General features: G+C 38.2%; 2 protein-coding genes across 2 annotated transcripts; one reads left to right on the plus strand and one right to left on the minus strand.

Moving 5' to 3' along the window:
• The first annotated feature begins 6,235 nt into the window (after window positions 1–6,235).
• Window positions 6,236–15,518, plus strand: LOC135481915 (uncharacterized). The gene is made up of 6 exons (XM_064761694.1): window positions 6,236–6,328; window positions 7,418–7,684; window positions 8,081–8,308; window positions 9,663–9,890; window positions 12,799–12,867; window positions 13,765–15,518. The coding sequence occupies exons 1-6, from the start codon at window positions 6,250–6,252 to the stop codon at window positions 13,941–13,943; spliced, it is 1,050 nt and encodes a 349-aa protein (XP_064617764.1). The 5' UTR covers window positions 6,236–6,249; the 3' UTR covers window positions 13,944–15,518.
• Window positions 15,519–17,074: 1,556 nt separating this feature from the next.
• Window positions 17,075–24,142, minus strand: LOC135462020 (uncharacterized). The gene is made up of 7 exons (XM_064739351.1): window positions 23,874–24,142; window positions 20,385–20,576; window positions 19,623–19,770; window positions 19,080–19,210; window positions 18,624–18,735; window positions 17,991–18,156; window positions 17,075–17,550 (listed from the first exon to the last, which is right to left on the minus strand). The coding sequence occupies exons 1-7, from the start codon at window positions 23,907–23,909 to the stop codon at window positions 17,220–17,222; spliced, it is 1,116 nt and encodes a 371-aa protein (XP_064595421.1). The 5' UTR covers window positions 23,910–24,142; the 3' UTR covers window positions 17,075–17,219.
• Window positions 24,143–26,514: the final 2,372 nt, after the last annotated feature.

Below are 26,514 nucleotides of genomic sequence, written 5' to 3' on the forward strand. Positions count from 1 at the left end.
ACATTATCTGACACGGTAGCCTCTAAAAATGTGTTTACATTTTAAGCTACATCTTGAGTTTGTTTAATACCAGCTAATCGATGACTAAAGAGCTCTGGATATATAATGGTGGCAAATGTATGCCATCGAGAAAAAAAAGCAGTCTAGAACGACAATATATTATAGACTCGCACTAATTCATGGTCAGGGTTACATATCGTCCGAATCAGCCATGAAGTGGCGCGGGTATATATTGACAATTATTGCCATTTCTCTGCTCAACCTAATGGGTGTTGCCGCTTTTGAGAGATGCTTCATCAAAAATCATTAATGTGTACCGGTATGTTTTAATATTGACACAGTTGCTCACAGCTATAACCAGCATTGTTGTACATTATGATTTACACTACACATATCGACTGAGTATGATTATTTTTAAATTTACTTGTTTAGTGTTTCACAAGATATTCGCGACCTTTGTTCATTTGCCCGCCTTTGTAAATGTTGATTGTATGCCGTATTTGCCAAAGTGAAGTAAATCTTAATTACCGGAAATGCATTTTTATTTGTGCAAACGTGTAATTGCATATTGTTCTGTAAAAACACAAAACCTGAAATATTTCAATATCCGGAAGAAATTTATGTAACAACGAATTAAATTTCTCCTGTGTCTCTTGAAAAACTGTTTGTTCGTCTTTCAGTTCAGTATATCATAAGCTTTACCAAGCATTATCATAAATGGTTGACTGCCGCCAAAGTGAGTCGAGTAGGCCTAAGCAATGCCCGTAAGTGCAATGTACATGATTTCAGTAATAGAGAAAGTACGAATAACAATATTCATGTATCCTGACTTTCTTCACTGCTTAAATGATAGATGGAGTAAACATTTCACATAAATTGTCCTATTTTGTGCAGTAAATTTGCACTAAGTAATTACAAGGCTAAAAACTTTATTACCGCCCTATATGTAACCCATTCGTGAAATTATAACTGGTTGCTTTATGTATGCGGGTCCAGTTAAATTGTGTCGGATATGTGTGTGGATGTTTCTTGGATCTATGAACACATGCGCTAATTGAGCAGGATAGCATCGCAGTAGAACATGCTATGCCATTTGCGTAGCAAAGGTAGTGGTTTGCATGAGTGTCTTATGCAATGTTGGGGTGGCGCACATAGCACTATGCATTATTTCACCATGTAATGCTGATTTTGGTGTCTCTGTACACTAAGATCTCCGTCGAACTTTACTCCCCAGGATAAGAATGTACATTATCTGTAGCTTCCGTTAAAAAGAAACTACAATTTAACAATAGGGTGGCGTCACAACTATCGTTTAATTACGGTGAATACCACAGACTTTGGAATCATCTACATAAAATTAATATCGGCTTTCAATTGTCATTTACTTAGAAGGTCAAACAGGACTGACACATCACGCTTTGGTTACAGTTTAATGGAAACAAGTCAAAAATAACTCAAATCATGATGTCACTGTAGTAGATCTTTCTTTGTGTAAAGAAGGAATTTCATTCTTTCCGTAAAATCATTACCCTACTTCCTAAGCCTTTTCGTACATGAAAGAGAAACTTCCAGCACCATTCATGCATATTTTTGTACAGACTACACTGGTTGGGTGACCACTTTCAGGACTTCAAAAAAGTATATTTTTATTATTCTACACAAAATAATGCTCTCAGAACATTCATAAATAAACATTTGGCAAACATGCGAAAAGGTTGTAGAATTACAGTTACTGGAAACAAAAGCATCGCGTCCCTGGTCCCTTCAGTGAAACTTCCTGACAGTCAAAAAGTCCTGCTTGACGACATCTTCCCTCCAAAAATCAAATTGATGTCGTCAAAACAGGGCGAACAGTCTAAGCACTTCAAGGACCTATATATAGAGTGTATAGGGTTATATTCACATAATGACTTGACTTGGAAGCAAGCATCTGTACAACAGTCAAGAGGATCGTGTTCAACCTTGGCTATGGATGGGAAGTTGTAGACTTCTTAAACCTCATTACTTGATAAGCCAAGGTAACAATAAGCGGTCAACAGTGCCCATGGGGTCCTTTGGACCGCCTGGCGTTGTTTAAGGAGCGCTTTTGACAATGTGGTCGCCATTCTCAAGAATTTTTCACTTCGATGTCGGTGGGTTTTATGGGTGGAGGAAACCGGACCGCCGGATTGTTCAGCAATAATCGAATAATAAAATACAACAAAAAATACTATGGCCAATATGACTGACACTGAACCCACAGCTTTCCATCTCAAACAGTATCGTACAGCAGATTCTTTACTAAGCTATGATATACCCACGTTCTCCTAAGTACATGTAATTATGTATTCTATAGGCCTCGTTTCTGGGTATTGATTCTTCTAAAACACAGTGCTCTATATTGAACGCACGTGGGCTTCATCCATTGTGACAATTGACATATGCACATGTATATAGAATATCAGTTCAGCGGAACGTCCATTACACCAAGTCTGTCGATATAATGGATATAGAGTTAAATACGTATAACACTAAAGAACCGCCAATATTAGAGTAGTTGAGTCTGAAAGGGGTAACAAAATATGGCAATCAAACAGTTCTTGAAAACCGCCCTTGCACAAAAGAGGCAAAGGACACCAGTTTGTGTTGAGAGCACGCCGATAAACTGACACATATGTGAAGTGTATATATCCTCGCCATTCGCACACATTGTCCTCCGCGGCGCTCATAATAAATGCTAATTTACAACGAGATGTGTATGATAATTATCAATTATTGATTCTTCCTAATCATATCGTTTTCTTGGGTTTTCACAACATGAACTTTTTTGGAGGCATACTCATTCTTCACATATCCCAATGGTTTTTTTTTCTTTTGCCCCCGAACAAGATCATATATTGTACTGAATTAAAAATGACCTTTGGGATATTGGCGGGATCCCTGACTGGCATTTTCTCTGATTGCCCTATCCATTCCCAAACTGATATGGGCAATGATGACGTATGACTTTGGGGTTGTGGCCCAAAAACAATGTTGCAAATCACCATACTCCTTACGACGTATGTGCCGCTTTCTACGTTCGCTTTATATCATTGCCGCCTCTAGACGAGCTTGACCTTTAGAGCCTGTGCCACGCAGGTCGACATGCTTTGCCATAGCCTCATCACTAATATCCTTCCAGCGACCTGTAATAAGCATTCATCAATAAAATTGTTTCAATCATTTTGTGCTTACTTTAGACAGAGAGAATGCATGTGTATACCAAGTATTAATAGAGACAAAGGTCGAGAAAGAGTGTGTGTTTTCTGACATTATTTCATGTCTTATCACCTCAACCCCAGTCACCACGGCGTTGTTCAAGCGTTTTGAACGAACACTGCTAGAAGTGGCAGTGACGTAAAGCCAACGTTGGGAGCTGAGTTTGAGCTGCAATGACAGTGACAAACAATTTCCCGAGAATCTCCTCTGCCATACAGAACATCTACGTGCACTTTCCATGAATAGGCCTACCTGCATGAACAGCTGAAAGATAAAATTCCAGTCTGCAGATGTAGCACGCAACGTGGGATTTGAACCAGGCGTTAACAATCTCATTGGAAAAATCGGTTTGATCTGGCTTATAGGCTTTAACATATGTTGCCATGGTAGTTACAGTAAACATCGCGTAAACCAGCTTAACGGACCTGACACCAATCGTCCAGCAGATGCAGGTGAAATAATAGTACAGCAGGTGTCCAATTGAGAATACCAGTTTGGTTGATGGGTATTAGTATACTTAGTCAACACGTAGATGTACTTTCTCCCGCCATAATGCTGACTGCAGTCGTATGGCGAAACGTTCTTGAGTACCGAAACAGCAGACAAAAATCAATAAAATTGAGGTTCTTCAATTTATATGCCCGTGTTCAATTTGCATGGTTTGCCTAAGCCTCCCCCCCCCCACCTCCGCCATGGCCTTGGCTTAAGCCTCCTTTAATGAATCTTTTGCTAAGTCCTTGACTGCTTCCAGAATTATCAGATTATTGTCTGCTTATTAGAATCTTACATCCGCTGCATTCATCTGTACCTACAAGTAATTCTTCAAAAACTACAACGTCTTAAACCGTAGGTGATAGACACTAATCTATGACGTTCACCTTGCACCTAATACCCCTTAGTGAGCGCAGAAAGTGTTCCATAGTCAACACTGATAAATGGAACGAAGAAACCGTCAAACCAGCTCATACGCAACATAGTATACACAATATAATTAACATCGCCACTCTCCCTGTGTACTGCCCTATACAACCAGATGTCACACCGTTGGCTTACATAGTCTTTATATGCCCACGTGGTTGACGATGGGCGAATAACGGTCGCGTGGTTAAAATGATAGAAATGGCCACCGAGGAACTGCAAGTTTTCCTTTGTTATTTTATTTTATTATTTTCTTTTCAATCCCTTGATCACACGAGTTGTTGATTCAGTCTCACTTAGTGTCAGACAGTGAATTCCGGAGATCCACCCCTCCACCACCCATCCCACACCTGCTCTCGTTCCAAGTCTTTGGGCCTTTTTTCTTTTTCTTCCTTTTAGCATTTTATTCACTGTAAAAAAAAACCAAAAAAAACCATAAAAAACATTTTTAGAATCTATTCCATGTGGCCTTATAGACGATGTGTTCTTCATATAGACGTGGTCTTTTCTTGTATCGTTTGATACAAATCGCGAATATTACTTTTATTTATATGCGATCGGGATTTATATTACACGGGTGCTATATAGGTTGCATAGGTCTATATTTTAGACCTGCATAGAATTTCAACACTTTTGGGCGCATATTGATCTTGGTGACAGTATATGACTTGAATCAGTGTAACTGAAGCAGATTCATCACTTATTAAGCATTACATCTCGGTCTACAGACTACTCTGATCATGCATCTATATAGCAGACGTCCTATACATGTACATATTATGCATATATATGGTCACAACTATAAGAACCTGATACATGGACTGAAATCAATATCTGCGAACAAAGTATATATAATATACATATCTGTATAGAGAGGCCACCGTGTTCGAAGTGGTTAGCACAACAGCGCGGTGCTATTACCCAGGAGCCTCTCACCAGTGCGGTCGCTGTGAGTTCAAGTCCAACTCTTGCTGGCTTCCTCCGACCGTACGTGGGAAGGTCTGCCAGCAACCTGCGGATGTTCGTGGTTTTCCGCCGGGTCCTGCCCGATTTCCTCCACCATTTATGGTGGCCGCCGTCCTATACGTGAAATATTCTTGATTACGGCGTAAAACATCAATCAACTAAATATACGAAATAAATCATATCTATACAGTAACCAGATATAAAGTATCCTTCAGTTTATGTGTTCCAGCATAAGCCTGTATAAAAAAAATGTAAGAGAACATAATACATCATGACGGTGTTGAAATATTTATAAAACATTCAAATTATGTTAACTTTTTAACTATTTTTTTTATTATTTTACTTTTGAAATAAATAAAATATCGGCTCTACTACTGTTACATGTGTAGGGTATATATAATGAAACGTTCCGTGAACACATGACTTGCAATTGCATGGGGTGCAAGGCTGAGCACAGGTCACGGAGACAAAATTAGAGAAAAAATATGGCCTGGAACACATTAAATGCGGTCCCACCTGTATTGCACATCACACGGTGCATACATGCAATACAGATCAGAATCAATGCTTGTAATAAGTTGGTGCATCCATTATATTAGAAATATTTATTCATTTGTTTGCTTGTTTATTTCACTGAGATTTACCGGCGTATCACACTCCGGTATATTTCACCAATACATGTAAGCCTGTTTTTTAAAAAAAAATGCGAAAAAAAAAAAAGAAAAAAAAAAAGAAGTTCATGTTAATTATCCCCCTAGAGTTGATATCTAGACTTCCTCACCCACAATGACAGTTGTCTTGCGGGCACAGCCTTAATCAGCGGGATATATTGGCTCCATATCGATGCGATGCTTTCTAGTCGCCAGATTTAGTATCAGCTACGACAGCGTTTCAGCTGGACTTGCATGAGTGCTACAATGCACAATTTAAAACCATTTAGTAAGATGTGAATCTAGACATGATTGTGAGATATCCGGGGAGCAGGTGTCAATGTTTTCATTAACCCAGGAGCCTGACGACGCCTATCCCACAACGCCTTGCGCCACGTGCTCTAGTTCTCACCTGTCAGGTAGATGGCACTGTATTGTCCACTTCCGCTGACGTCAGGGAACTCTACGAACTGTGAAAATGGTTGACACAGGTCAGAAAGTAGCGCTGATGGAGATGACATGGGTGTGTTTACACCTGATGGTAGTCATTGTCTCAGGTAATTATTTTACCTATGTAGTCCATTTGCCATTAATTACGTGATTACCTGGTTATGTTGACGTCTTGTTATCGCCAAGTGTTTGTAGCTGCGCAGTGTTCATCATCGGACATCAGTCGTGAGCTCCAACTTGAAATCTGAAGTCATTAGAACTTAAAGTTCACATGTGAAAACCATGCACGTTGAAATTGTGATTTGTTTTGAACTCTTTGGCCCCTTAATATGTGAAGTGGTTAGTCAGATTTAGTTAATTTGTCTATGTTATTACCTTCAAATCATTATTCATTATATTATATTACTGTGAATAATGGTGTATTCTCGCAGATGGAGTGACGTCACTATGCACTTCAACTTGTTCAACAGATTGTGTTTGATTGATGTTTGTAGAAAATAGATGCAACGCGCACAGTTAAAGCAATCAACATTTCATACAATGTTCATCAAATTATTTGTGCTGGTATGTTGTACATATATATAATTTATCGCCTTGTAATTTAAGTATTTTATGAGGTAAATGAAGGACCGTTAAGTTGGAAATTGCTGATATCGGCACTTTGAAATATTTATATATGGATCATCAAGGTTGTAAATGTCATGGTGTGTGAGGTACGAGGAGGCCTGTAAACCATGGCAGTGGTCCTGTGTGTGCCTGTCCTTTTTGTTTTTATCAAACTGGCAAGGATACATTTAGCCAGAGTTTCAAATCAGGCCACCTCATTTCCAGTTTTCCCATATGGCCCATGTTAAGTGTGTCAGAATAGGGCATCTTGTAGCTAAGCCTATGCAGTGTCAAGAGCATACAGTGTGCATTTTGTGATACTTAAGTTGTGTAAATGCGTAAGTGCTTTAGGTGGCTAAGAGGTCAAAAGCATTCTCATTCGGCCTCAAGTTAAAAATTCTTCATTAGTGAGATTACAAGCATTGGTATGAATGAACAGATCTGATTTTGTATGTGAATGAACCTGTTAAATACATCATGGATCTGGTATGTAGTGCTGATCATTTTTCTGTCTATGAATTGAAGTAGAGCTCTGAGCTTCCGCAGTAGAGTGTTGAACATCAATCAAGTAAATTTTATTACTTTTATAGGTAACATCATTGTTCAAGATGATTCCAACTGTGGTTCGTTACGTTATCCAACTACCAAGACATTGAATGACAGAGATGAAGATATAATCACCTCTCATGAGAGGGATTTTTACCTTCCGGGGAAAGATTGTGTTGTCAGTATCCTGGGGAAAACAAACTACCAATTCGAGTTAACCTTGGACTTTCTTCAGGTGGACAAAAATGCCATCTTAGATGAAAAAACAAAAGAACCAATCAAATGCCATGACTACCTCAAGATTTATGACAGTAAGTTCTTCTAAGATTTTAAGATAGTGGCGTGTATTTATCACATTTACAATGTAATTGTTTTCTCGTTAAAGCAGTCATTTCTTATTCAAGGGATACAGAATCGATTCTGATACGCCAGTGTGAGAGATAGACAAGTCTGGGCTATGACTAGCCCAAGCTGAATTTTAGGTATGACAGATTTATTCAAGCGTGACCAGAGCTGAAGGATTTAACCCACTGTCTCCACTATGAGCCAATCACCTTCGATTAGTATTCCTTTAAGCTGTGCGTATGATTATAGATGCCGGAGATCATTTGCTTTGAAGTCATGATACATTCATCAGCTCTAAAAATGTCATGTAAATCGTCATAAACAGGAGAGGACGTATATACATGTACATTTTTGTGATGTAGGCCCTCGTGTGGACCACGCCAAACTACTGACTCCACCTGCTGGCCTCTGCGGTAACCAGGGGACCCTCCCGCAGAGACGTACTTTCACCACCAGCTGTCCGTTCCTGGCTATCGAGTTTGTCACAGATGGCGATAATGATGCATACAGAGGGTTCACCATGAAGGTGATTCAGTACCCATGGAGAAACCCAGGTAACATCTACCCTGGAGCTGGCCTGGTACCAGGAGGTAAGGCTTAGCCACAATTGAGTGACTATATGAAGAGTTCAGGCACAAAACCAAAATTCGTTCAAATTTTTCATCAGGAATTGAAATGAATGGTGTAATTATATCCTTTTTGGGGGGGACTGAATGCGAAGCGGACGAGTTCTGCTTTTATGAGAGCATTTCTGTGAAAATGATCACCAATTTACAAAAGTAGTTCAATTGTAGAGTGTACATCTGTGGTGTGTTTTAGCGTCTCCCTAAGGCTTTGTTCTAGTTAGGTATGCAAACCCACCGAGAGCATCGTTATTGTGAAGCACAATACTTAGTTCATAAAATTATGCCTTTTTACAATAAAATTTTTAGTCTTGTCTGTTCCACTCTTTAGCTGCATGATACAAAATGGTCGCATTTCCATTGATTCAGCCAGGTCATGATAATTTCCTGATTTTTCGGGAATTGTGAGAATTTCTTTTTTTCTCAAAAGAAACATTGTCAAACACAAACCACTGTGCTGCTCTGATTTGCCAAAATTAAGTTCAGTATTACAGGTTTGCTCTCGCCAGAGTCAGAAGAAAATTCATGTCATCCAGCACATCCATCTTCACATATGGGTTCGAAAAATATAACAATGACATCGTTTAAAACCTAATGTTTTGCAGTCGATAGTCACAGATCCGTTGGATCTACTGTTTAATACAACTAGTCCATGTGGTACTGTTCAATACGTCAGTGCATCCTTAGATCAATTGACCCGGCCACATTCGTACTGCTAATAACCTCATAATTGCATTGAACTTAATTTTTTGGTTCTTGTATTAGCATTTCCTAGCATAAAGTTACTACTTTATAAGACCGCTTTCTAAATTGTGACAAGACTGAGTTTGTCAAATTTCAAAACATACAGCATAGGACCAATCCTGGCCAATTTTAGGATGGATTTGTCATTATACCATTCCCTTAAGAAGCCAGGAAAATCGCACTGCCCTGCATGTTCACTTCAAAATGTGTTTGTTCATTGGCAGCGTGGGTTTACTCTGCACCAATTATTTCTCTTTATTGCCCTTCATGTACTGAACTTCATTATACCCTTCTCTGCAGAAACAGGTAGTGATATAAATTTAAGCAGAATGTTTTTCTCTTTAAAATATCTGTGATGTCCTGACTTTACAATGATGTGATTATTCAGGTGGATCAATCCTCTTCCATGTCTTCACTGATTATCTCCCTTTATTGAGTTAAACATTTTGAACTTCACTACCCTTCACTCTCCCAGAAAATCATGTTGTGATTTAAATTAAATAAGTGGAATGTTTCTCTCTTAATTGTCTTTTGCTTTTTGATAAGTGATTTTTACTACTTGTGTCTTTTCTGGTAGCCTCCTGGTCATGCTACTACAGTGAGTTTCAGCCCGGATGGGATCATCAGGGTGACAGTCTGCCAGGGAACATCGGGCAGGGCGGTGGGGGAAGTGATCTAGACAAGGAGCCCAATGGAATCAACTGTTATGTGTGTAACAGCTGCCCTGTTGACAATTTCCAGCCGTCAGCTTACGAAGGTTCCTCATATGGAGGCTGTTACCGATGTGGAAAAACATTTGAAATAAGTAAGTACAGTCGTCTCAGTGCTCTGACATCTTATATTATATGGTGATCAAATTTATCTTCCAGCCTCCTTGAATTTCCCCTTGTAGTATTGTATAGTGTGTTAACCCTATGATATACATCATAGGCAGCAGAAACCAGGGTGGGGGAAATTATAGTGGGAGAATTGGTGGCCGGTGTTGTATAAGTGAAATATTCTTCTGGACAGTGTAGAACAACAATCCAATAAATAAATAAATGAATAAATTTCTTTACTAGTGTTGGGATTTTTAGGGGTTCAAGCCTCATGGCAGGAAGCCCTTTTGTAATTGTTCAGATTTTTAGGCTTCCAAGCCTCACTTTGATTGAAAATTTTATGCAAATTGGTCGAGAAATGTGGACACCTGCTATTGGTCGTTTTGGTGATGACCTCAGGATGACTTTTAAAGAAACAGGATAGCAATTAGATGTAGTTTGGTCTTTTGAATACAACATTATTTTATTTTTTTTCCTACGCTGTATAGTTTTTTCTTTAAATTGCAATTATAACTCATTTTAGTGTGATTTTTCAAATGTCACCTGACTGGACACCATAATAGGTATGAAGCTGAAAATTGGTCAGTAGGTAGATCAACCACAGATCCTCTTTTTTGTAGAACCACACAGCTACGACTGATAGTTTTGCCGTTAAAATGCATTTAAAAACTTCTTATTTTTATTCACAGCCAGCTAGTAAAATTGCAATACCTCCAAAACCAGTAAAGATAGAAAAAACAGACTTGTCATTTTTAATAGCCAACTTGTGAAGCAGCTTTTGATGTTTTGTGCTGTTTGGTCGGTCAAGTGATATAGCAGCCATTTTGAAATTTATTGAGAAGCTTAAACCATCCTTTTCCATAAATCAGCTAATGATCTTTAAATGAAATTTCCCTTGCAAGTTTTAGGTGGATTGTTGTACCTATATTGTACAAAAGCTTCTTGTTTGGTGTGCAAGGTGGGCTATAACTGACCACTAAAATCAGCTTAAAAGTAGGTCAAGGCTAAAAACTGCTCAAAATGATTAAATAAACACACTGTCTAGTACAGCTTGACATCCGGGTTACAAATCTGTAAGAATTATTTTTGTACTTGGTATACTAGTAGTTTTCAGGTTATGACCAAAAAGGCATCAGAAATGTAGCTGCTAAAGCAGTGATGCTGGGGTTCAAGCCGGTATTGCTGGCTTATGTAATGTCACCTCAGGTTACCTTAATGGTGTCCATGTATAGATACATAGCTAACCTAATCAGAAAACCTACATCCTTCGTAGTCATTAGTGCATTGCAAGTACATTGTATATCGTATGTATGTAGATGTGCCAAACAGAGTAAATGGACCTGTGGGCAATATTTTAAGGCATGCGTGTCCCTCTTTTTTAGCACAGCTCAACGATTTTCAGCATACATAGAGTACATGTATAGTGCTTTGCACTCAGTGATTTTCAGCTTTACAGCTTTAACAGTTTTCTGTGTGTAACTGCTAAATATGGTGGAAGTCGCGCTTTTTCGCAATTTCATTGCAGAAAGAAATAAGTCCAGATTCATGATCAGGACGTCAAACTACGTTGAGTCGCATGCTTACAATATTAGTACATTCATCTCAGACATAATTGCATTTAATAGCCATTATATAACATGGGGAGGTCAAAGTGCCAAATATAGTAAATATGCCTTTGGATAATTTTTCAAGCACTCCAACTCCTGCATTTATTAAGGCACTTTAATAATTTTCCACACGCATACAGAACACATTTAGCACTTTGCACGCAGTCATTTTCAAGCCCTGTGCAATCTGCCTAATGCCCTTCATCTGCCCGAGACACATCTGCGTCATACCACACAGCCAGGAGATGGTTAGTGTTTAAATACTTCTGTATTTAAATCAAGTCCGGGAAAATTTTGCTAGCATCTCACTTACTATACTCCATTATATACATGTATCTCACTATGTCCGGAAGGCAGCCGCAATTTTCACTTCAAATTTCCATACACATGTTCTTATATCTTTCATATGAGAGCATAAGTTATTGGTCGAAAATAAATACATAACCAGATAAAAGGCTTTGAAACTTTCAATGCGACCTAACACTGTTTATCACTAAGGCCAGTCATTCACATTCCCGCGAATAGATTGGCGAGCTTGATGATGATGCACTATGCCCAATGAGAAACAGCGATCCCTTTTTGAGACTTAGCATCCTTTCTTGTAAGAAATAACGCAAAAAACATGGCCTGTGTAACATCAAGTTTATACTTCCACGTGTGAATCCACGACTTGCCTTGCACAGACTGACTGCTTTACTAATAGCTCAGCTGTTGTCAGAAAGTGCACACATGGACCAGGGCACATGTAGATATCCGTCAATCCCCAGGGCCTGGTTAGCGTGTAGTAAAGAAAACAAGGTTTGCACAAAACATAGCTGACTTTCAGAAATACATGCACAACATTGGGTTGCTATTCGTCGTTACGTTTGTTAGCATCTGTTCGTAAACAGATGTTTGCCAAAGCTTAATTTTTCCAATCGTGGCAGATTATTTTAGTGCATCATTTTCATTGTGTTGTCTTATCTGACATTCAATTGGTCTTTGATGCTTGGCCACCAGTATCACAGTAAGGAACGTAGCGGCTTTAATTTGATTAGTGTTTTTCGCTGTACTCAAGAATATTTCACTTATATGATGGAGGCCAGCATTATTTTGGGAGGAGACTAGGTAAGCCCTGGGTTGAACCCACGGCCTTCTGCAGGTTGCTGGAAGACCTTCCAAGTACAACCATACATGCTGATAGTGAAAAGACCTAATATTTATATCATAAAGTATGAGCTGACTTCCATTAATGTTGAAAGACAATAAACTTTCCATGTTGTAACTGGAAAAAGTTTTGTTGTTACAGATCGCGGAGATTCGCGAAGGAGGTGTTACTCAAGGATTGACTACATTGATTTCATAGAGTCATTCAAAGGTTGGTATTTAATTCTGTACTGTTATGTGTCCATTTCCTGTCTTTTTCATTAGTTTGCTCTGTTTATCAGCAATAATAGTGTCTTTAATAATACCCTAATCTTCAAACCGTTTCCCATATGAAAGAGCAACTTTGAGTGCAGTTTATGCTCATTTTTAGTCTGATTTTGGAGACAAAACTACAATATGGTTAATGTGGTCAGAATTTTTGTAGCCATTTTGACAACTATATAGTCATACCAAAGTTCACAACTTGATAATCCAAAGCAAAGCAGTGAATCAAAAAAAAAAAAAAATCACACATGAGTTCCTTGAGCTCAGACTGGCTTCCTCTGCGGAGGTAGGCCTGCAGATGGCCGTAGATTTCCCCCACCATAATGTCATACAAATGAAATCTTTCTGAGTATAGCATGAAACACAAGTCAGATAAATAAATAATGAAATGTGAAGTTAATATTTATAGGCCCAGTCTCTCTTATCCCCTCTAAAGAGTTTGTTGCTTTAAGACAACATGAACTTTTTTTCCACTGAAGGACTAAATGTGGCGTTACAGGTGTAAAAGGGAGCAACACAGTGCACATGCATATACATGTAAAAGCACACAAACCGAATGCTTTAACTAGGAAATCCCCTTTATTGGAAAATAATTTCGCAAAGCTGAAAATATGTTCCCAAATTGCGCAAATGGTGATCAGTAGTGCTAGCACATGGTTGGATTGGCCAGTTTCAGGGTTTAACAGAAAGTATGATTTTTTCTGTCTACACAGAATAATGCTTTCAGAATATGCTTGAATAAACACCTTAAAAACATCCAAAAAGGTTGAAGAATTACAATAGGCTAGTCATATAATGTATCTTCTTATTTATATAATCATCCCACCAAAACTTTGTTTTTCAGATTCCGGTTTAGAGGAAGGTTTTCTGGGCTGTAGAGACTTGGTCAATCAATATAACTCCATCATCAGGTATTGTTTTTGTGATCGAGACAATTGCAACTCTGCTCCAGCTAAAAAACTCTTCACACCTCTCATACTTTTTCTCACATTCTTCACAGTTGCCATTCAGATGATGCACTGAACAGAGGTCCTGATTTGTTTTGGTATGTTCTTCGTGTTACAGCTGAAATTTGTTTACTTACAAGCATTGTAGTTGATTTAGACCAACAATGATGTGATAAAAACAGCTGTATTCAGTTCCTATACCTCCAGCGCTTGTAGTTATTATATGACCGGGACGTCCATAAAACTCATGATTTTCACTCTGCCTTTTGTAAGAGAATAGAGATGTACAATTTTATACTGATCAAACGCCTACAGCTGCCTTGATCTGATAGGATTCAACTTCATAAAAGTCTTTATTTTAACATTTATAGTGTTTTTCACAACAAAAATACCTTCTAAAATGTCCACTCCTTCATTGAAGGACCTGTAATATCCTTCTTTGGATGATGTTTTTATTCTGGAATTGGAACACATCAGGAATGATCTATTTTATATGATTGATAAATATGTTATACCCAGTTTATATTTGTGTATTTTGTGATTGTAAAGCATCTTATCAGTGCAGCATATAATATTATCTCCATACAGCTTTTCACTGGCATTGACATTGTCATATCATTTGTTACATTATATCAATCTACGCAGTTGCCATCATAAACTTATGTAATTATTTGCAACCAGCTATCACAAATATGTGACCAGTATTGTTTTCAGCATTTTTATGCATGACTTCTTAGATGTAAATATAATAATTATACGTCCAAAAATGATATGTAGGCCTGCTAGAAAGGCAGTGACAGTTATTCCCCTTTAAAATACTGTGCACACTCCACAGTACATGTACCTTAGTACATGTAATTAAGTCAGCTGAATATTTCAGTTCTTTCTGATCTTGCATGACATGCAGCTGCCTTCCTCGTCCATTGTGTGGAATTTGTATAGAAGTATATTTTGTATCCGTTTGGAGAACATGGATTGCAAACTGGTGGAAAATTCAGTGGAACTCATTGCTTCTGTAAATAACAAAAGGGAAAGGTAGGCCTATACATGTAAAAGCTTGTTGTTAGTGGTGTGTCTTATAATCTGTTTCCATACACAAGTGACACATGTATGCCTGTTCAAGCCTCTCCTATGTAACGTAAAGCAAGAATGTCAATACGTGTACATATGTTATTTCAAGGAATCAGTGTCAATGAATGCTATGTTCCTATAAAATTTGTATATGTGTTTTTTTCACAGTTTATTCTGCTGTCCTTTTTTAATTTTCAAAATGGTGTAAATAGAAAATTATCACTTTTTTAAATAAAAGATTGTATATACAGCTGGTCAATTGGTTTGATTTTGTGCAAGTCACTGTACCGTTTTCAAACATATAACATACATGTTGTGTAGAAATACCCATTTTTAAGTTACACAGAATGAAATGTAACTATCTTTTTAGTTTCAGCCATTTTTATTGCTTGTGTGCAAAAAGATTTCGAACATAACACTGATGATGAAACATTGTGCTGGGTTCAAATTCCAAAAATGCATCAGAAAAAATGTCAGACGATAGGGTCATGGTACTGATAATGCAATCACGAATCAGTGTTAGAAATGTCATGGTTCCAGATGCGTGAATGGCGTATTTGTCATAATATAACCTTTGTTTTACTTCACTATTTTAACATCAAAAGCATAATAACATGCTATATTAGTTCAGTACCAGGACTCGGACTAAACAATCGCATTTAGTCTTGACTTGGGGGCATCATGAATCCCCAAGTGACAAAATTCCTCACATAAAGTCCTCCATTAAAGGTGAAGAAAACATGTAAATGAGATAAAGTTCAGATGAAAGAGTGTGAAAAGTTATTCCTAAATGTGGTCTTCAATATTTTTTCCGATTTTTCCTTAAAGAGAAAAAGACACTTGAAAATAATTTTTGTGTGGTGGGTATTTGGGACCACCTTTGGGTATTTATAGTTCTTGTTTAATAATGTCATAAATGAGGATGTAAAAACAGGTTCAATAAATATTTTTGCACTAGAATTTGTTCCTTTCAGCTAACGAATGCATTAAACCTCAATTTGGATCATATTTATATTTTTAGTATGTTCACAAATATTATCCTAAATTAGGTTAAATGCATATGTTTCATTGTAAACAGCAAATTTACATTCAAATAAATTTATTCCACAATCGTCACATCCTTATTTAGAACATTATTATGCAACAACGATAAATACCAGAAGTTGGTCTCAAATACCCTCCATACAAAAATATTTTCAAAATACCCTTTTATCTTGTAAAAAAAATTCCCCAAAATAGTAAAGACCATATTTGCAAATAAGTTTTGATGCTCTTTCATCTGATTTTGGCATCATTTTTATGCTTTTTTCTCCTTTAAGATGCTAGAGCTGGATTCGAAATTACGAGGGCATGCATTGTCAAGAGCCTCTGAACTTCTAACAGCAGCAAATTACCAGTGAGTCCTAGACTGGATCAAAGGTCAAAGTTTAGATGAAGGCCCTGTTTACTTCATAGTGCCAGTATACGCATTGGTGTAAACTTTTATGTTTAACTGGACCTTGACACCTGTTCCTCCAATTTATTTAATCTAATAAGCGGCTAATTTATGGGTAAAGAAAACCAGACAAAACCTGGGAGAATGCACCATGTAACTGACCAAGCACCTTCCTCAAGCTTTCTCACATAATGTTGAGTCAAGTCAACATCGGTGGTCAGTCACGAAGATCCCGTTAGATTTCCACTGCCATAAAAACCAAGGCCTGGAAACAAAACCAAAGCACTAAAACTGCTGGACCGGCGAGCATAAATACATGTATCGTTTGGCATATTATCAAACGTCAATCAATCAGTTAAGTTCAGCTCATGCTGCCTTGCTCTCCGGTCGTACGCGGGAAAGTCTTCCTACAACCTGCGTATTCACGGCTTCACAGTTTCTTCCCACCATAATGCTGGCCGCCTTCGAATGAGTGAAATATTGTTCAGCACGGCTGCCCTGTGCTACTAAGACAACAGGATATCATTTTCAAAAGACTGAAACACTGACTGTTTTACATACAAAATTTTATTACAGTCTTCAGAGCAGATTGCATCAAATACATCATCTTTCAAAGAGCATAATAAATAATATATAGATCACGTTGACCCAACACAAATAAGTTAAGATCTACAAAACATACGCCATAAGGACGTCCAGTGGAACATTAAGGCTTGGTGGCTTTGGAGTACATGTAGTATGTTGTCCATCCCCACTTGGTTTATAATATTGGCAACAAGCAAACAGTTAAAATGCATGAGAAGAGAAAAAGTGCAAAAGTTTGAGAGATGGTCAGTGAGAAAAGAATCAGGATCGATCCCTATGCCGTCGCCTCCCACGTCGTCTCGACCGTCGCTCATTTCTGTGTCGGCTGTGTCGCCTCGGACTACCCGCTCGGCCTCTCCTCCGCTCGTTCCCCGGTCCCCCACGATCCTCGTCGCCGTTCCCGCGGTCTCCTCTCTCAGCGTCGTCTGCGTCTCTCTGGTCGCCGTTTCCACGGCCTCTCGTTCTCTCTTCGTAACCGTCATCATTATCATCTTCAGTGTCTGAGGCACTGGTAGCGGAAATAACCGAGGCCAATAACCTATCTTCTGTTGAACTCTCGCCATCATCTTCATAACTGTCATCGTCATCCAAACTGAGAGCACAGAATAGAGTATTCAATTTCAGTACAATTTACAGGTAACATGTCATGCTCTAGTTAGCGTTTAGTCTGTCAATAGCTACTCAGTTCTAGAGTTTGTTGGATTTCTTTCACCAGGGTACATTTTCAAATTTTCAAACGGGAGAAGAAATGTAAAATAATTAAAGTGCTGGCATAAACACAGCGTAATTTGTTATGGTCTATTTTCATTTATATATTTATAATTTTAATCCAAATTTATTTCGCTCATATTTTTTCTCTCTTAATAGTATAACTTTATTAAATCTATTATTAGATTACCTACTCTTAAAACTCTTGTTTCTTTTTTGTTGATGTTCACGCAGTTTTAAATAAGATTTAAAGATAACCAGAACTGTGAAATTTAGTTATCCCTTTCTGACACATAGTAATTTGTGAGTAAAATGAAAACTTACTTCATAGCTACTCGCAGACAGCATGTGCGAACCATGGTCTCGCACAGCTCTTGGTTCTGACCAATGAACATCTGCCCGGCTTGGCGGGCTTTCCGTGAGCATGTCCGCAGTTTGTTTGAGGTCACTTCCAGACCGACCAAGCTGCCAGCAGCACAACACACGTCGTCTGAAAAACAAAAAAATGAAAAACTTTTTGTACCAGTTATTGGTGTTTTGTAAGTTTGAAATATAACTGTTTTTTTCCATACCACTTAACAAAAAGCTCAAACTGTATTTTGGCGTTTCGGGCTAACTAAATTAGACCCCTAGAAAATATAGACACTGGCATAATATTTATTGAAAAGGCCACTGAATGTGGTCCTACTCATTTTTGAATTAAATATTTCGGAACTGTGAAGCACAATATTACATTTTAGTCAGAGAAAGTTACTCAGAAGATAGAATGGACTTAGAAGAGGACAACGATTTCCAGAACAGAACAACCGTTTCCACTGAAGATTCCATAACACTGTTTTACATTAGTGTTAAGCATTACACAAACTCCGAAAGGCTAATATTTATAGTACGCATCACGATTTGACACTAAACCTTGTTTATCACAAAAAAGCTGTTCAATGTCACACAGTTGCTTACTTGTTCCCATCGAAGGAGTTGTAGGTTTGCGGATCTGTAATCTGTCTCCCTCGTCTTCTACTGAGGGATATGCTGAGGGACGGTCCACGGCAATGTCAGAAGAAACCAGAGGCTGAAAATAAAGTAGAGTCTTTTATACAGAAAGACAGCCTTGTTGTTGAATGTATTAACTGAACTTCCTGTAAATGCCTTTAACTGGAACTTACAAACGGTTTTCTCTATAGGATGTATTTTCTTTCTTTTGGCAATAAATGTTGCCTGTTAGCATTTGCGTGAAAGTTTATGCATGTGCATGTAGATGCTCGCATCATTTAAGGCAGGTTATCAACTCACGGGTGATATCAGACTGCCCGGATGTCAAATATTTTCTATTTTTAACACAGAACATTTTCAAATTATGAAGGTGTTACTACTATTTTGTTGGTTGTTAATTTCCGTGTGTATGCCGGTACTCACTTGTATGGTGATTTCATCAATACCGTCGATATAGTGGGAGGCATCGTCTGCAGGATCGAGATCGTCGCGCCGGTTCTCCCCCTCAGGGGCCCCGCTTAGGGTCGTCTGGAAACATTGGATTCGATCCATAGCTGAAAGAAAGCGAAAAGCATTCAGTAAGATATTTGTTTTAAAAAGTGTATTTAAGCTATGGAAATTTTACACAGATACACAGGCTTGTTGGCATGATTATTAACAAGCTTTTTCCACATTGGTATTATGATTTAAGTCGTAACGTATTTATTTTACTAGTATACATACTAGTAATATTCTTCAATGGCTGACCACACTAAAGCTTCTTCTTCCGTGAAATTACGTTTCTTTTCCATGAAGTAAGAGAGGCGCTGGTTTCCTTTAATACATAATACCTTGCAGGTTGCACTGGTATTATCGGGGAATCGTGCACTAAATATAAAGACTACACATGCATATTTGTTTTTGACCTGCCATTGTACTTAAGTGATATAGATGTGCATGTATATGTAATAAAGAAGTGGTTTTTACCCAGGAGTCCGCAGCATTGGACTTGTCGATTCGTGTGCCAGTCTGTCGTGTGTGCCGGGAAGGGAATATCCGGAAATCCGTCACCACAGAAGTCGTCGATTCTCCGGATATGATAGTCGTCAAAACAACGGTAACGGTGATGTCTTATCTGAAGAAAAGCCAGAATCAAAACTTTGTCTTTACAACACACGTGTTTGTAGTTTTTACCCTTGTAATTATATAGATTACCGACCCGACTGTGTATTTATATATATATATATATATATATATATATATATATATATATATATATATATATATATATATATATATATATATATAAATATATATATTTATTCATTCATTCATTATAGTGTTGTTTAACGCCATAGTTAAGCAACACATAGCAAATATTTAGTGTTTTAACGGTGAAACACGAATTACACTCCGAGGAATACTATACACTTTAACTGAACGAAAATGCTTTGTTCTTTTTGTTGATGTTTTTTTGAGAGTCAAAAAGAAATGCGCTTACTGGAAAGCAACGGAAGATAAAAATGAATGGAATTCCTCCATTGTTCAGTCAGTGTCAGCACATGTGTACACTGTGGCGGGTAAGGCCACAGTCGTGTTTCATGTGTTTTAGTGAGGCAGCACTATACAAATGTCATCATAACCAGTTACACCGGAACACATTGGTGACATTCCTTAAATATGTTGAAAGGACTGTAAAGCCAAATGAAACAAAACCAGCTATCAAAAAACAACTTTGCCCAGACGTACCTTCCTACAGCACGTTCTTGTCCTAAATCGTCTCTGCCCCAAACTCAAGTCCAAGTCTGTAAGCCCTTGCTCGTCCAGTGTTTCCAGTCTACCCCTGCGCCGGAAATACCCCATGTGACCGGCGTGACCACCCTGGAACCCTTCAAACACCTCGCATAGGTAGTCCAGCTTCTCTTGCCTCTCTATGGGAACCTGAAGAAGCATATAAACAAACTAGATGAAGTGGGTGAAAGGTTTGTGACAACTGAATGAATGATATTTCCTGCGAATGATGTAACTGAAAAGTCCATACTCATTTGTTCCGTGCACGAGTCTAGAACGAGACGTTTGAACTCCAATGCAAGCATATACTATGAACTGGTTCTATTTTAATTGAGGCCTCCGTGGCTTAATTGTTTAGTGCGCTAGCGCCGCGTAATGACCCTAGAACCTCTCACCAATGCGGGCGCTGTGAGCTCAAGTCTAGCTCATGCTGTCTTCCTCTCCGGCCGTAAGTGGGAAGATCTTCCAGCAACCTGCTGATGGACGTGGGTTTCCCCCGGGCTCTGCCCGGTTTCCTCCCACCATAATGCTGACCGCCGTCGTATAAGTGAAATGTTCTTGAGTACGGCGTAAAACACCAATCAAATAAATAAATAAATAAATATATTTTAATTTGGTTAAGGAATACCATTCGAGCTATGTGGTAATAAAGAGCAGATATCCACGATGCATTTATGTATGTGTTTGCCAAACATAAAAACTGTTATGCCAGATTCTTATTGGTAAGAAACCCCTTATATTCGTATCACCTGTCAGCCTCATTTAGACATTTTTTCAATTCAAATGATACAGTATCCACGCAACGCAATTTTTGCTATAAACTTTTTTTCAGACATAACTCGTTTCGAAATCCTTAAACTAAAAATTCTATTATTAAGAAAATTGTTATTAAAACTTACAAGGACTTAATACTCTTGCTTTTTACAAAATAGGGTATTTACTCAAAAGATTCTCCCTTGGAACAAATCAGCTTATGCTTAGAAGCAAAACTTTTATAACAGTCTGTTTACGTCAATCAGACAATCCATGTTGATTACGTCATGCCCAAAGCCAGTAAAGATTTTTTGTCTGCGGGCCAAAATTGCCGGTAATAATAACGCAGTGATTACAAATTAATTCATGTGTGAAAAATATTAACTGGGACAGTAATGCACAAAAAATCGGTAAACTATAAGCACTTCTCAAGTAATCTGAGCAAGATAAAACTATCAGGGCCGCATATTAGGCGTCTGTACGTTTCTGAGATAACCTAGTACTTTAAGATGTATACACTGTAGGTATAGTGACGCGAGAGCGTGCATGGGGATATGTCCGACTATTCTGCGTTTTTACGCGTTATCTTATCTAGGACTGATGTACAAATGGTTTACTAGAGATATGTGATATACGTTGTCTGGAGTGTTACTTTCCAGCCTCTCACTCATGGTTGACTTCATGTTTCCTGATAAGACAGAACAGCTACAAAAGATACACTCACTCATGACTGGTCATGACCAGGGAGATAAGCGTGATACCCGAATGTTTATTGGGGTTTTTTTTATATTACTTTTTTTTTACTTTGGCTCTGGCTTGAACTTAGTATAGCCATACAAACTGACGATCTTCACACTCTTCACTAGTGAAGGAACATTTTCATACACTGTGTATACGCATGTATATGTAATTTATATGAACACAAAACAGGAGTTTCAGCCTAATTTTATGAAACAAAACCTTATCGTGCACTAAAATCAACAAATGAATAAAACTGGCTATGGTTGAGCAATTCTGCAAATAAGCAGTCTGACATACACATTGTCAGGTATCAAATCCCATCTTGTGGTGTCTAATCTAAGTGCCGTCTGTCAAACTTCACATGTAAATATTTATAACAAAAGAAATCTTCAAAACACAGTATTCATGTAGCTGGATATTTCCATCTCCACTGATAACCTTCATAAAGTAGAGTATTGTGGTAACTCCAGCAAAAGATACAAGGCGATACTTGATTCAATATTTCGGTTTTATTTAAACCACTTTCAAGGATGAAAATCTTTTCTTGAAAATTGTTTAAATAAAACCGAAAGTTTGAATCACGTATCTATCTTTTGCTGGAGTTGCCACAATACTGTACCATATAGTTGGCTTGAATATTGGTTTTGAAATTTGTCAGCCACATCTCAAAAGTTGTTTGCAAGCCTAACTGTTAGTATGTTAATATCGACAATAGTTCCCGATAAATCATACTCAAAACACAGATCAAAAGCTTTCTCTTCCAACCAAACACATTTATTTTGGTACATATGTAGGTCTTACACGCCACAGAATCCAACAAAGAATTGCACAGCTGACAAATTATGGCGGATAATTTAGCCCGATTTGGTAGCAACGTTAAAACATTGCATGGAAAGGAGGTGCATATTAATATGGTTTGAGAATTTCAGAAACTTGGCGTATAATTGCAGGACGTATACAAATATCCTAAATAAGCACTAAAAAGTCACAATCTGTCATTACCCATGAAACTTCATTTGCATACAAAATGAAAACAAAACTGGAAAGATTTCATGGTCGGCTGGGGTGTCAAAGATCGATTCAGCGTTAACCTTTTCGTGTCATTCAAATGACCTTACCAGTAAGGGGCTGGTACGCAACCCATGCAAGTTATGCCTTTATGTTTATTTATCTATTTATTTATTTGATTGGTATTTTACGCTGTACTCAAGAATATTTCACCTATACCACGGCGGCCAGCATTATGGTGGGAGGAAACCGGGCAGATCCCGGGGGAAGCCCACGACCATCCGCAGCTTTGTGCCAGACCTTCCCATGTACTTATGCCTTTATGACACAGTCACCAAATTTTTTTTATAATTAAGATAATAAAAAATTCAATTAGAATTTAGTTTAGTTATTCAGAATTAGGCCTAGATGGGTCAGTTCATACTGGAAAAGCGGGAACTTGACATTGATGTCTTGATTACATTGGGCATTGCTTAAAACCTATCACTCGTAATCTTCGGAGACACAGCATGGTGATGCATGCCAAGAGCAACCATGTCAGCCCTGTCTGCGTACACACATCTGAATTACGCAATGCCTACAAAAGGTTTACCACTGGCATTGTGAAGGATTAGAACACCACTCATGCATGACTAAGCACAGGGCCCTACATGACATATGACCCCATAGAGTGCATGTTGCGACAGAATGGAAAGGGCACTACATAGCTGTATAGGGCTACCACATTTACCAAGGATGAGACTACTTGGCCAAGTATATAAAGCACAAATTGTGACGCGTGTTGGAAATATTTTGTCATTTTAATTAATCCAATAAAAAAAAAAGGGTGGGGGGGGGGGGGATGAAAGGATAAAAAAAAAATGCCAACGAAACAAAATCAGTGGGAAAAGATAGTAAATGATGCATGTGTGCGTCAATCTAAATTTAGTGAAGCAGCATACTGACCGATCGCCTATATCTGTTTTTGCGCACTGGTAGCATCTGTATATCAGACTGTCTGGCCTCTCTCTCCTGAGTCTCCAGGTCTGTTCTCTTTGGATCGCTTCGAGGATCCCCAATACCACGACCTTAAAACACAAACGTTACAACAGTCTGAAATATGCACAACATTCTGCATCTCAAATATCATTATTTCTTCATTAATATTAATGTTATTTAAAAAACAAAAGACTTTCTTTTTATTTCGCTTTGTTTTGTTTTTTTTTTATATTTAAGTCAACGTTTTACTATTGTTTTGTTATATGGTCTTTCAAATTCCCATGGATACCTTGTAATGAAGCGCGATGCGATGTCAATACAATTGAAAATTGTAATATGAGTATTGTGAATTACAACGGCCCTTAAGTCTAGAACACCACCATGCCACACGTTTTATTAAAACGAGATCATTTAACATCAAACAGTATACATGTAGGCTACCAGTACCGATTCACTGACTAAGGTTGCGCACGTGCTAGGGTAAACATACCATATCTTTATCATATCGACTCAGCACTCTTACCTTCTGCCAAGGCAACCAACCACACGACTGCAATCCACTTCAAGATTCTGCTCATATGGCTGCTTTGATTTCTACGATCAGAAATATCTCAAACTAATCTGATGGAACCCTTTCCCCCAGATATAGTTTGCTGGGTCAAAAAATTAGCTTTTTATAGAAATTTTTTTTCTGGAATAAGCTGTGCAAATGAATGGAGCCCTGTGAATGGCTGACTGGCGGAAGGGGGCGTGGCTAGCATGCGAGTATCACTACTGACCGGCAGCATGCTGCTACACTTATGATCCCTGCATGTGTGCCTCGGCAAAGTCGCGCGCAGTCATGTACAAAGACTGAAGAACAATACTCATACAAACAACATCCTGTCTCTGGCTCTATTTACCGGTCAGAAAGTGTGCGGGTAATTCTGAGGCCTGTCCACTCCTTCGAGCACATTTTTAAAAATGGTTGTTGTTAGTGAAATGATTCCAGAGGCCGACAGGGGATGAAATTCCGCTTTTTATTTTACAGGTCCAGCGTAAATTTATTTACTCTGCGATATGAATGATTTCACATCTTCTCCAAACAGAATTCATAAAAACGCACTCCATTACCCAGACAGTTTAACATTTTTACACATTGTAACAGATGGTGAGTGCGTATGTAAGCAACCATTTATTCGTGAGCTGTTCAGATCGAGTCTGATTTATCAAATTATTGGTTGCAAGAACTTATACACTCAAAATATAATCTGTTAATTTTAACACGAAGTCTAGTCTGAGTGATGTTAGAATGCATACTGTTACTATAACATAATACTATGTCATATTCAACATAATACTCTGTTAGTCAATTGCAATGTTCATGTTGAATTAATAGAATATGAGTGTTATATTTAACAGAATAATCTGCTGGAATAACAGAAAACATTCTAGCATCAATCAAAGTGAAATCTAACGTATCATTTGTCTGCGGTAGGCTCGCGTGTGTATACCTAACGGATCAACATGTCGCTAGCAGTGTTACTAGCTTGTATAATATGAGAACTTTATCATCCATAGATGACCTGTGCTTCATACAAATCAACAATTCTACATCAAGGCTCACTTTTCTGCACTTTCTAGAGTTAGTTTCTTCAAAGTTTTGTTTATTGTTACCGGTACAGTAATTAATTTACAGGCCAGAACATAGGTATATCTTTGCTACACGTTAGATCAAACAGACAGAACAAAAGCCTTGCTTGAGCTCCCATCCACTGAACGGTTCAAATGTCACTCATACACAAGCTCGTCCCCGCCCCTTTGGTAAAGTCTAGTTTTGTCCGTTCATATCGGACACGTGACATCGAAAGGTATATAAGCCATCACAATCCCCTGTCTAGTTCTTGTCATGTTTTGACGCCGGCCATGTCATCCAGTTTTGAGCAAGACCAGAATACCTGATGGATGAACTTACCTCGGAAGAATATGTGGATTTTTTTGATTGAAAGGATTATATTCCAGCATCTGGTCATTTTATCTGTGATGATCATTTACACTGTGGCATAAATGTTGGGTTTAAGCTTTGACAGATCCCGTATACCGATAACGTGGATTACGGATCAGTGGAGAACGCCCAAAACCATTGTTTGCATGGTGTATAACTTCGTTTTGTCTTCATGAATGGATTTATTCGACGAGGATTTCTTTCCAATTACTCGTGAGTTTGGTCTAGAAACGTTTAAAACCCCAAAAAATTATAAAACTAAGTTAAAGTCAATACGCCATATATGCTTTCCTCTCATTTTTCCTGCCTTTGACTTTCTACATTATTTGTCGTAAGTTTATTAATTTTTACATGTGCTTGTGAGAAAATCCAGCTTTCTAAACATATGCCGAAGTTAGATGTCATGAACACAAACATTAGCATACGGTCACAAGGTCAACATACTGGGGCGTTCCGTGAGCCGAACAAAAGCCTTAACCTTTTCACCCAATCTCTCCACAACCGCCCCGCGGGTAGGGCGAGAAGCCATGGGTGATCACATGCACAGACCATGATCAAGGATGAGCACTTCCGTTTCGGAAAACATCGGAATGAAACACGTCAATATTTTACTGCAAGCGCCTG

This window comes from Liolophura sinensis, chromosome 1, assembly GCF_032854445.1.
Source record: "Liolophura sinensis isolate JHLJ2023 chromosome 1, CUHK_Ljap_v2, whole genome shotgun sequence".
NCBI lineage: Eukaryota > Metazoa > Mollusca > Polyplacophora > Chitonida > Chitonidae > Liolophura > Liolophura sinensis.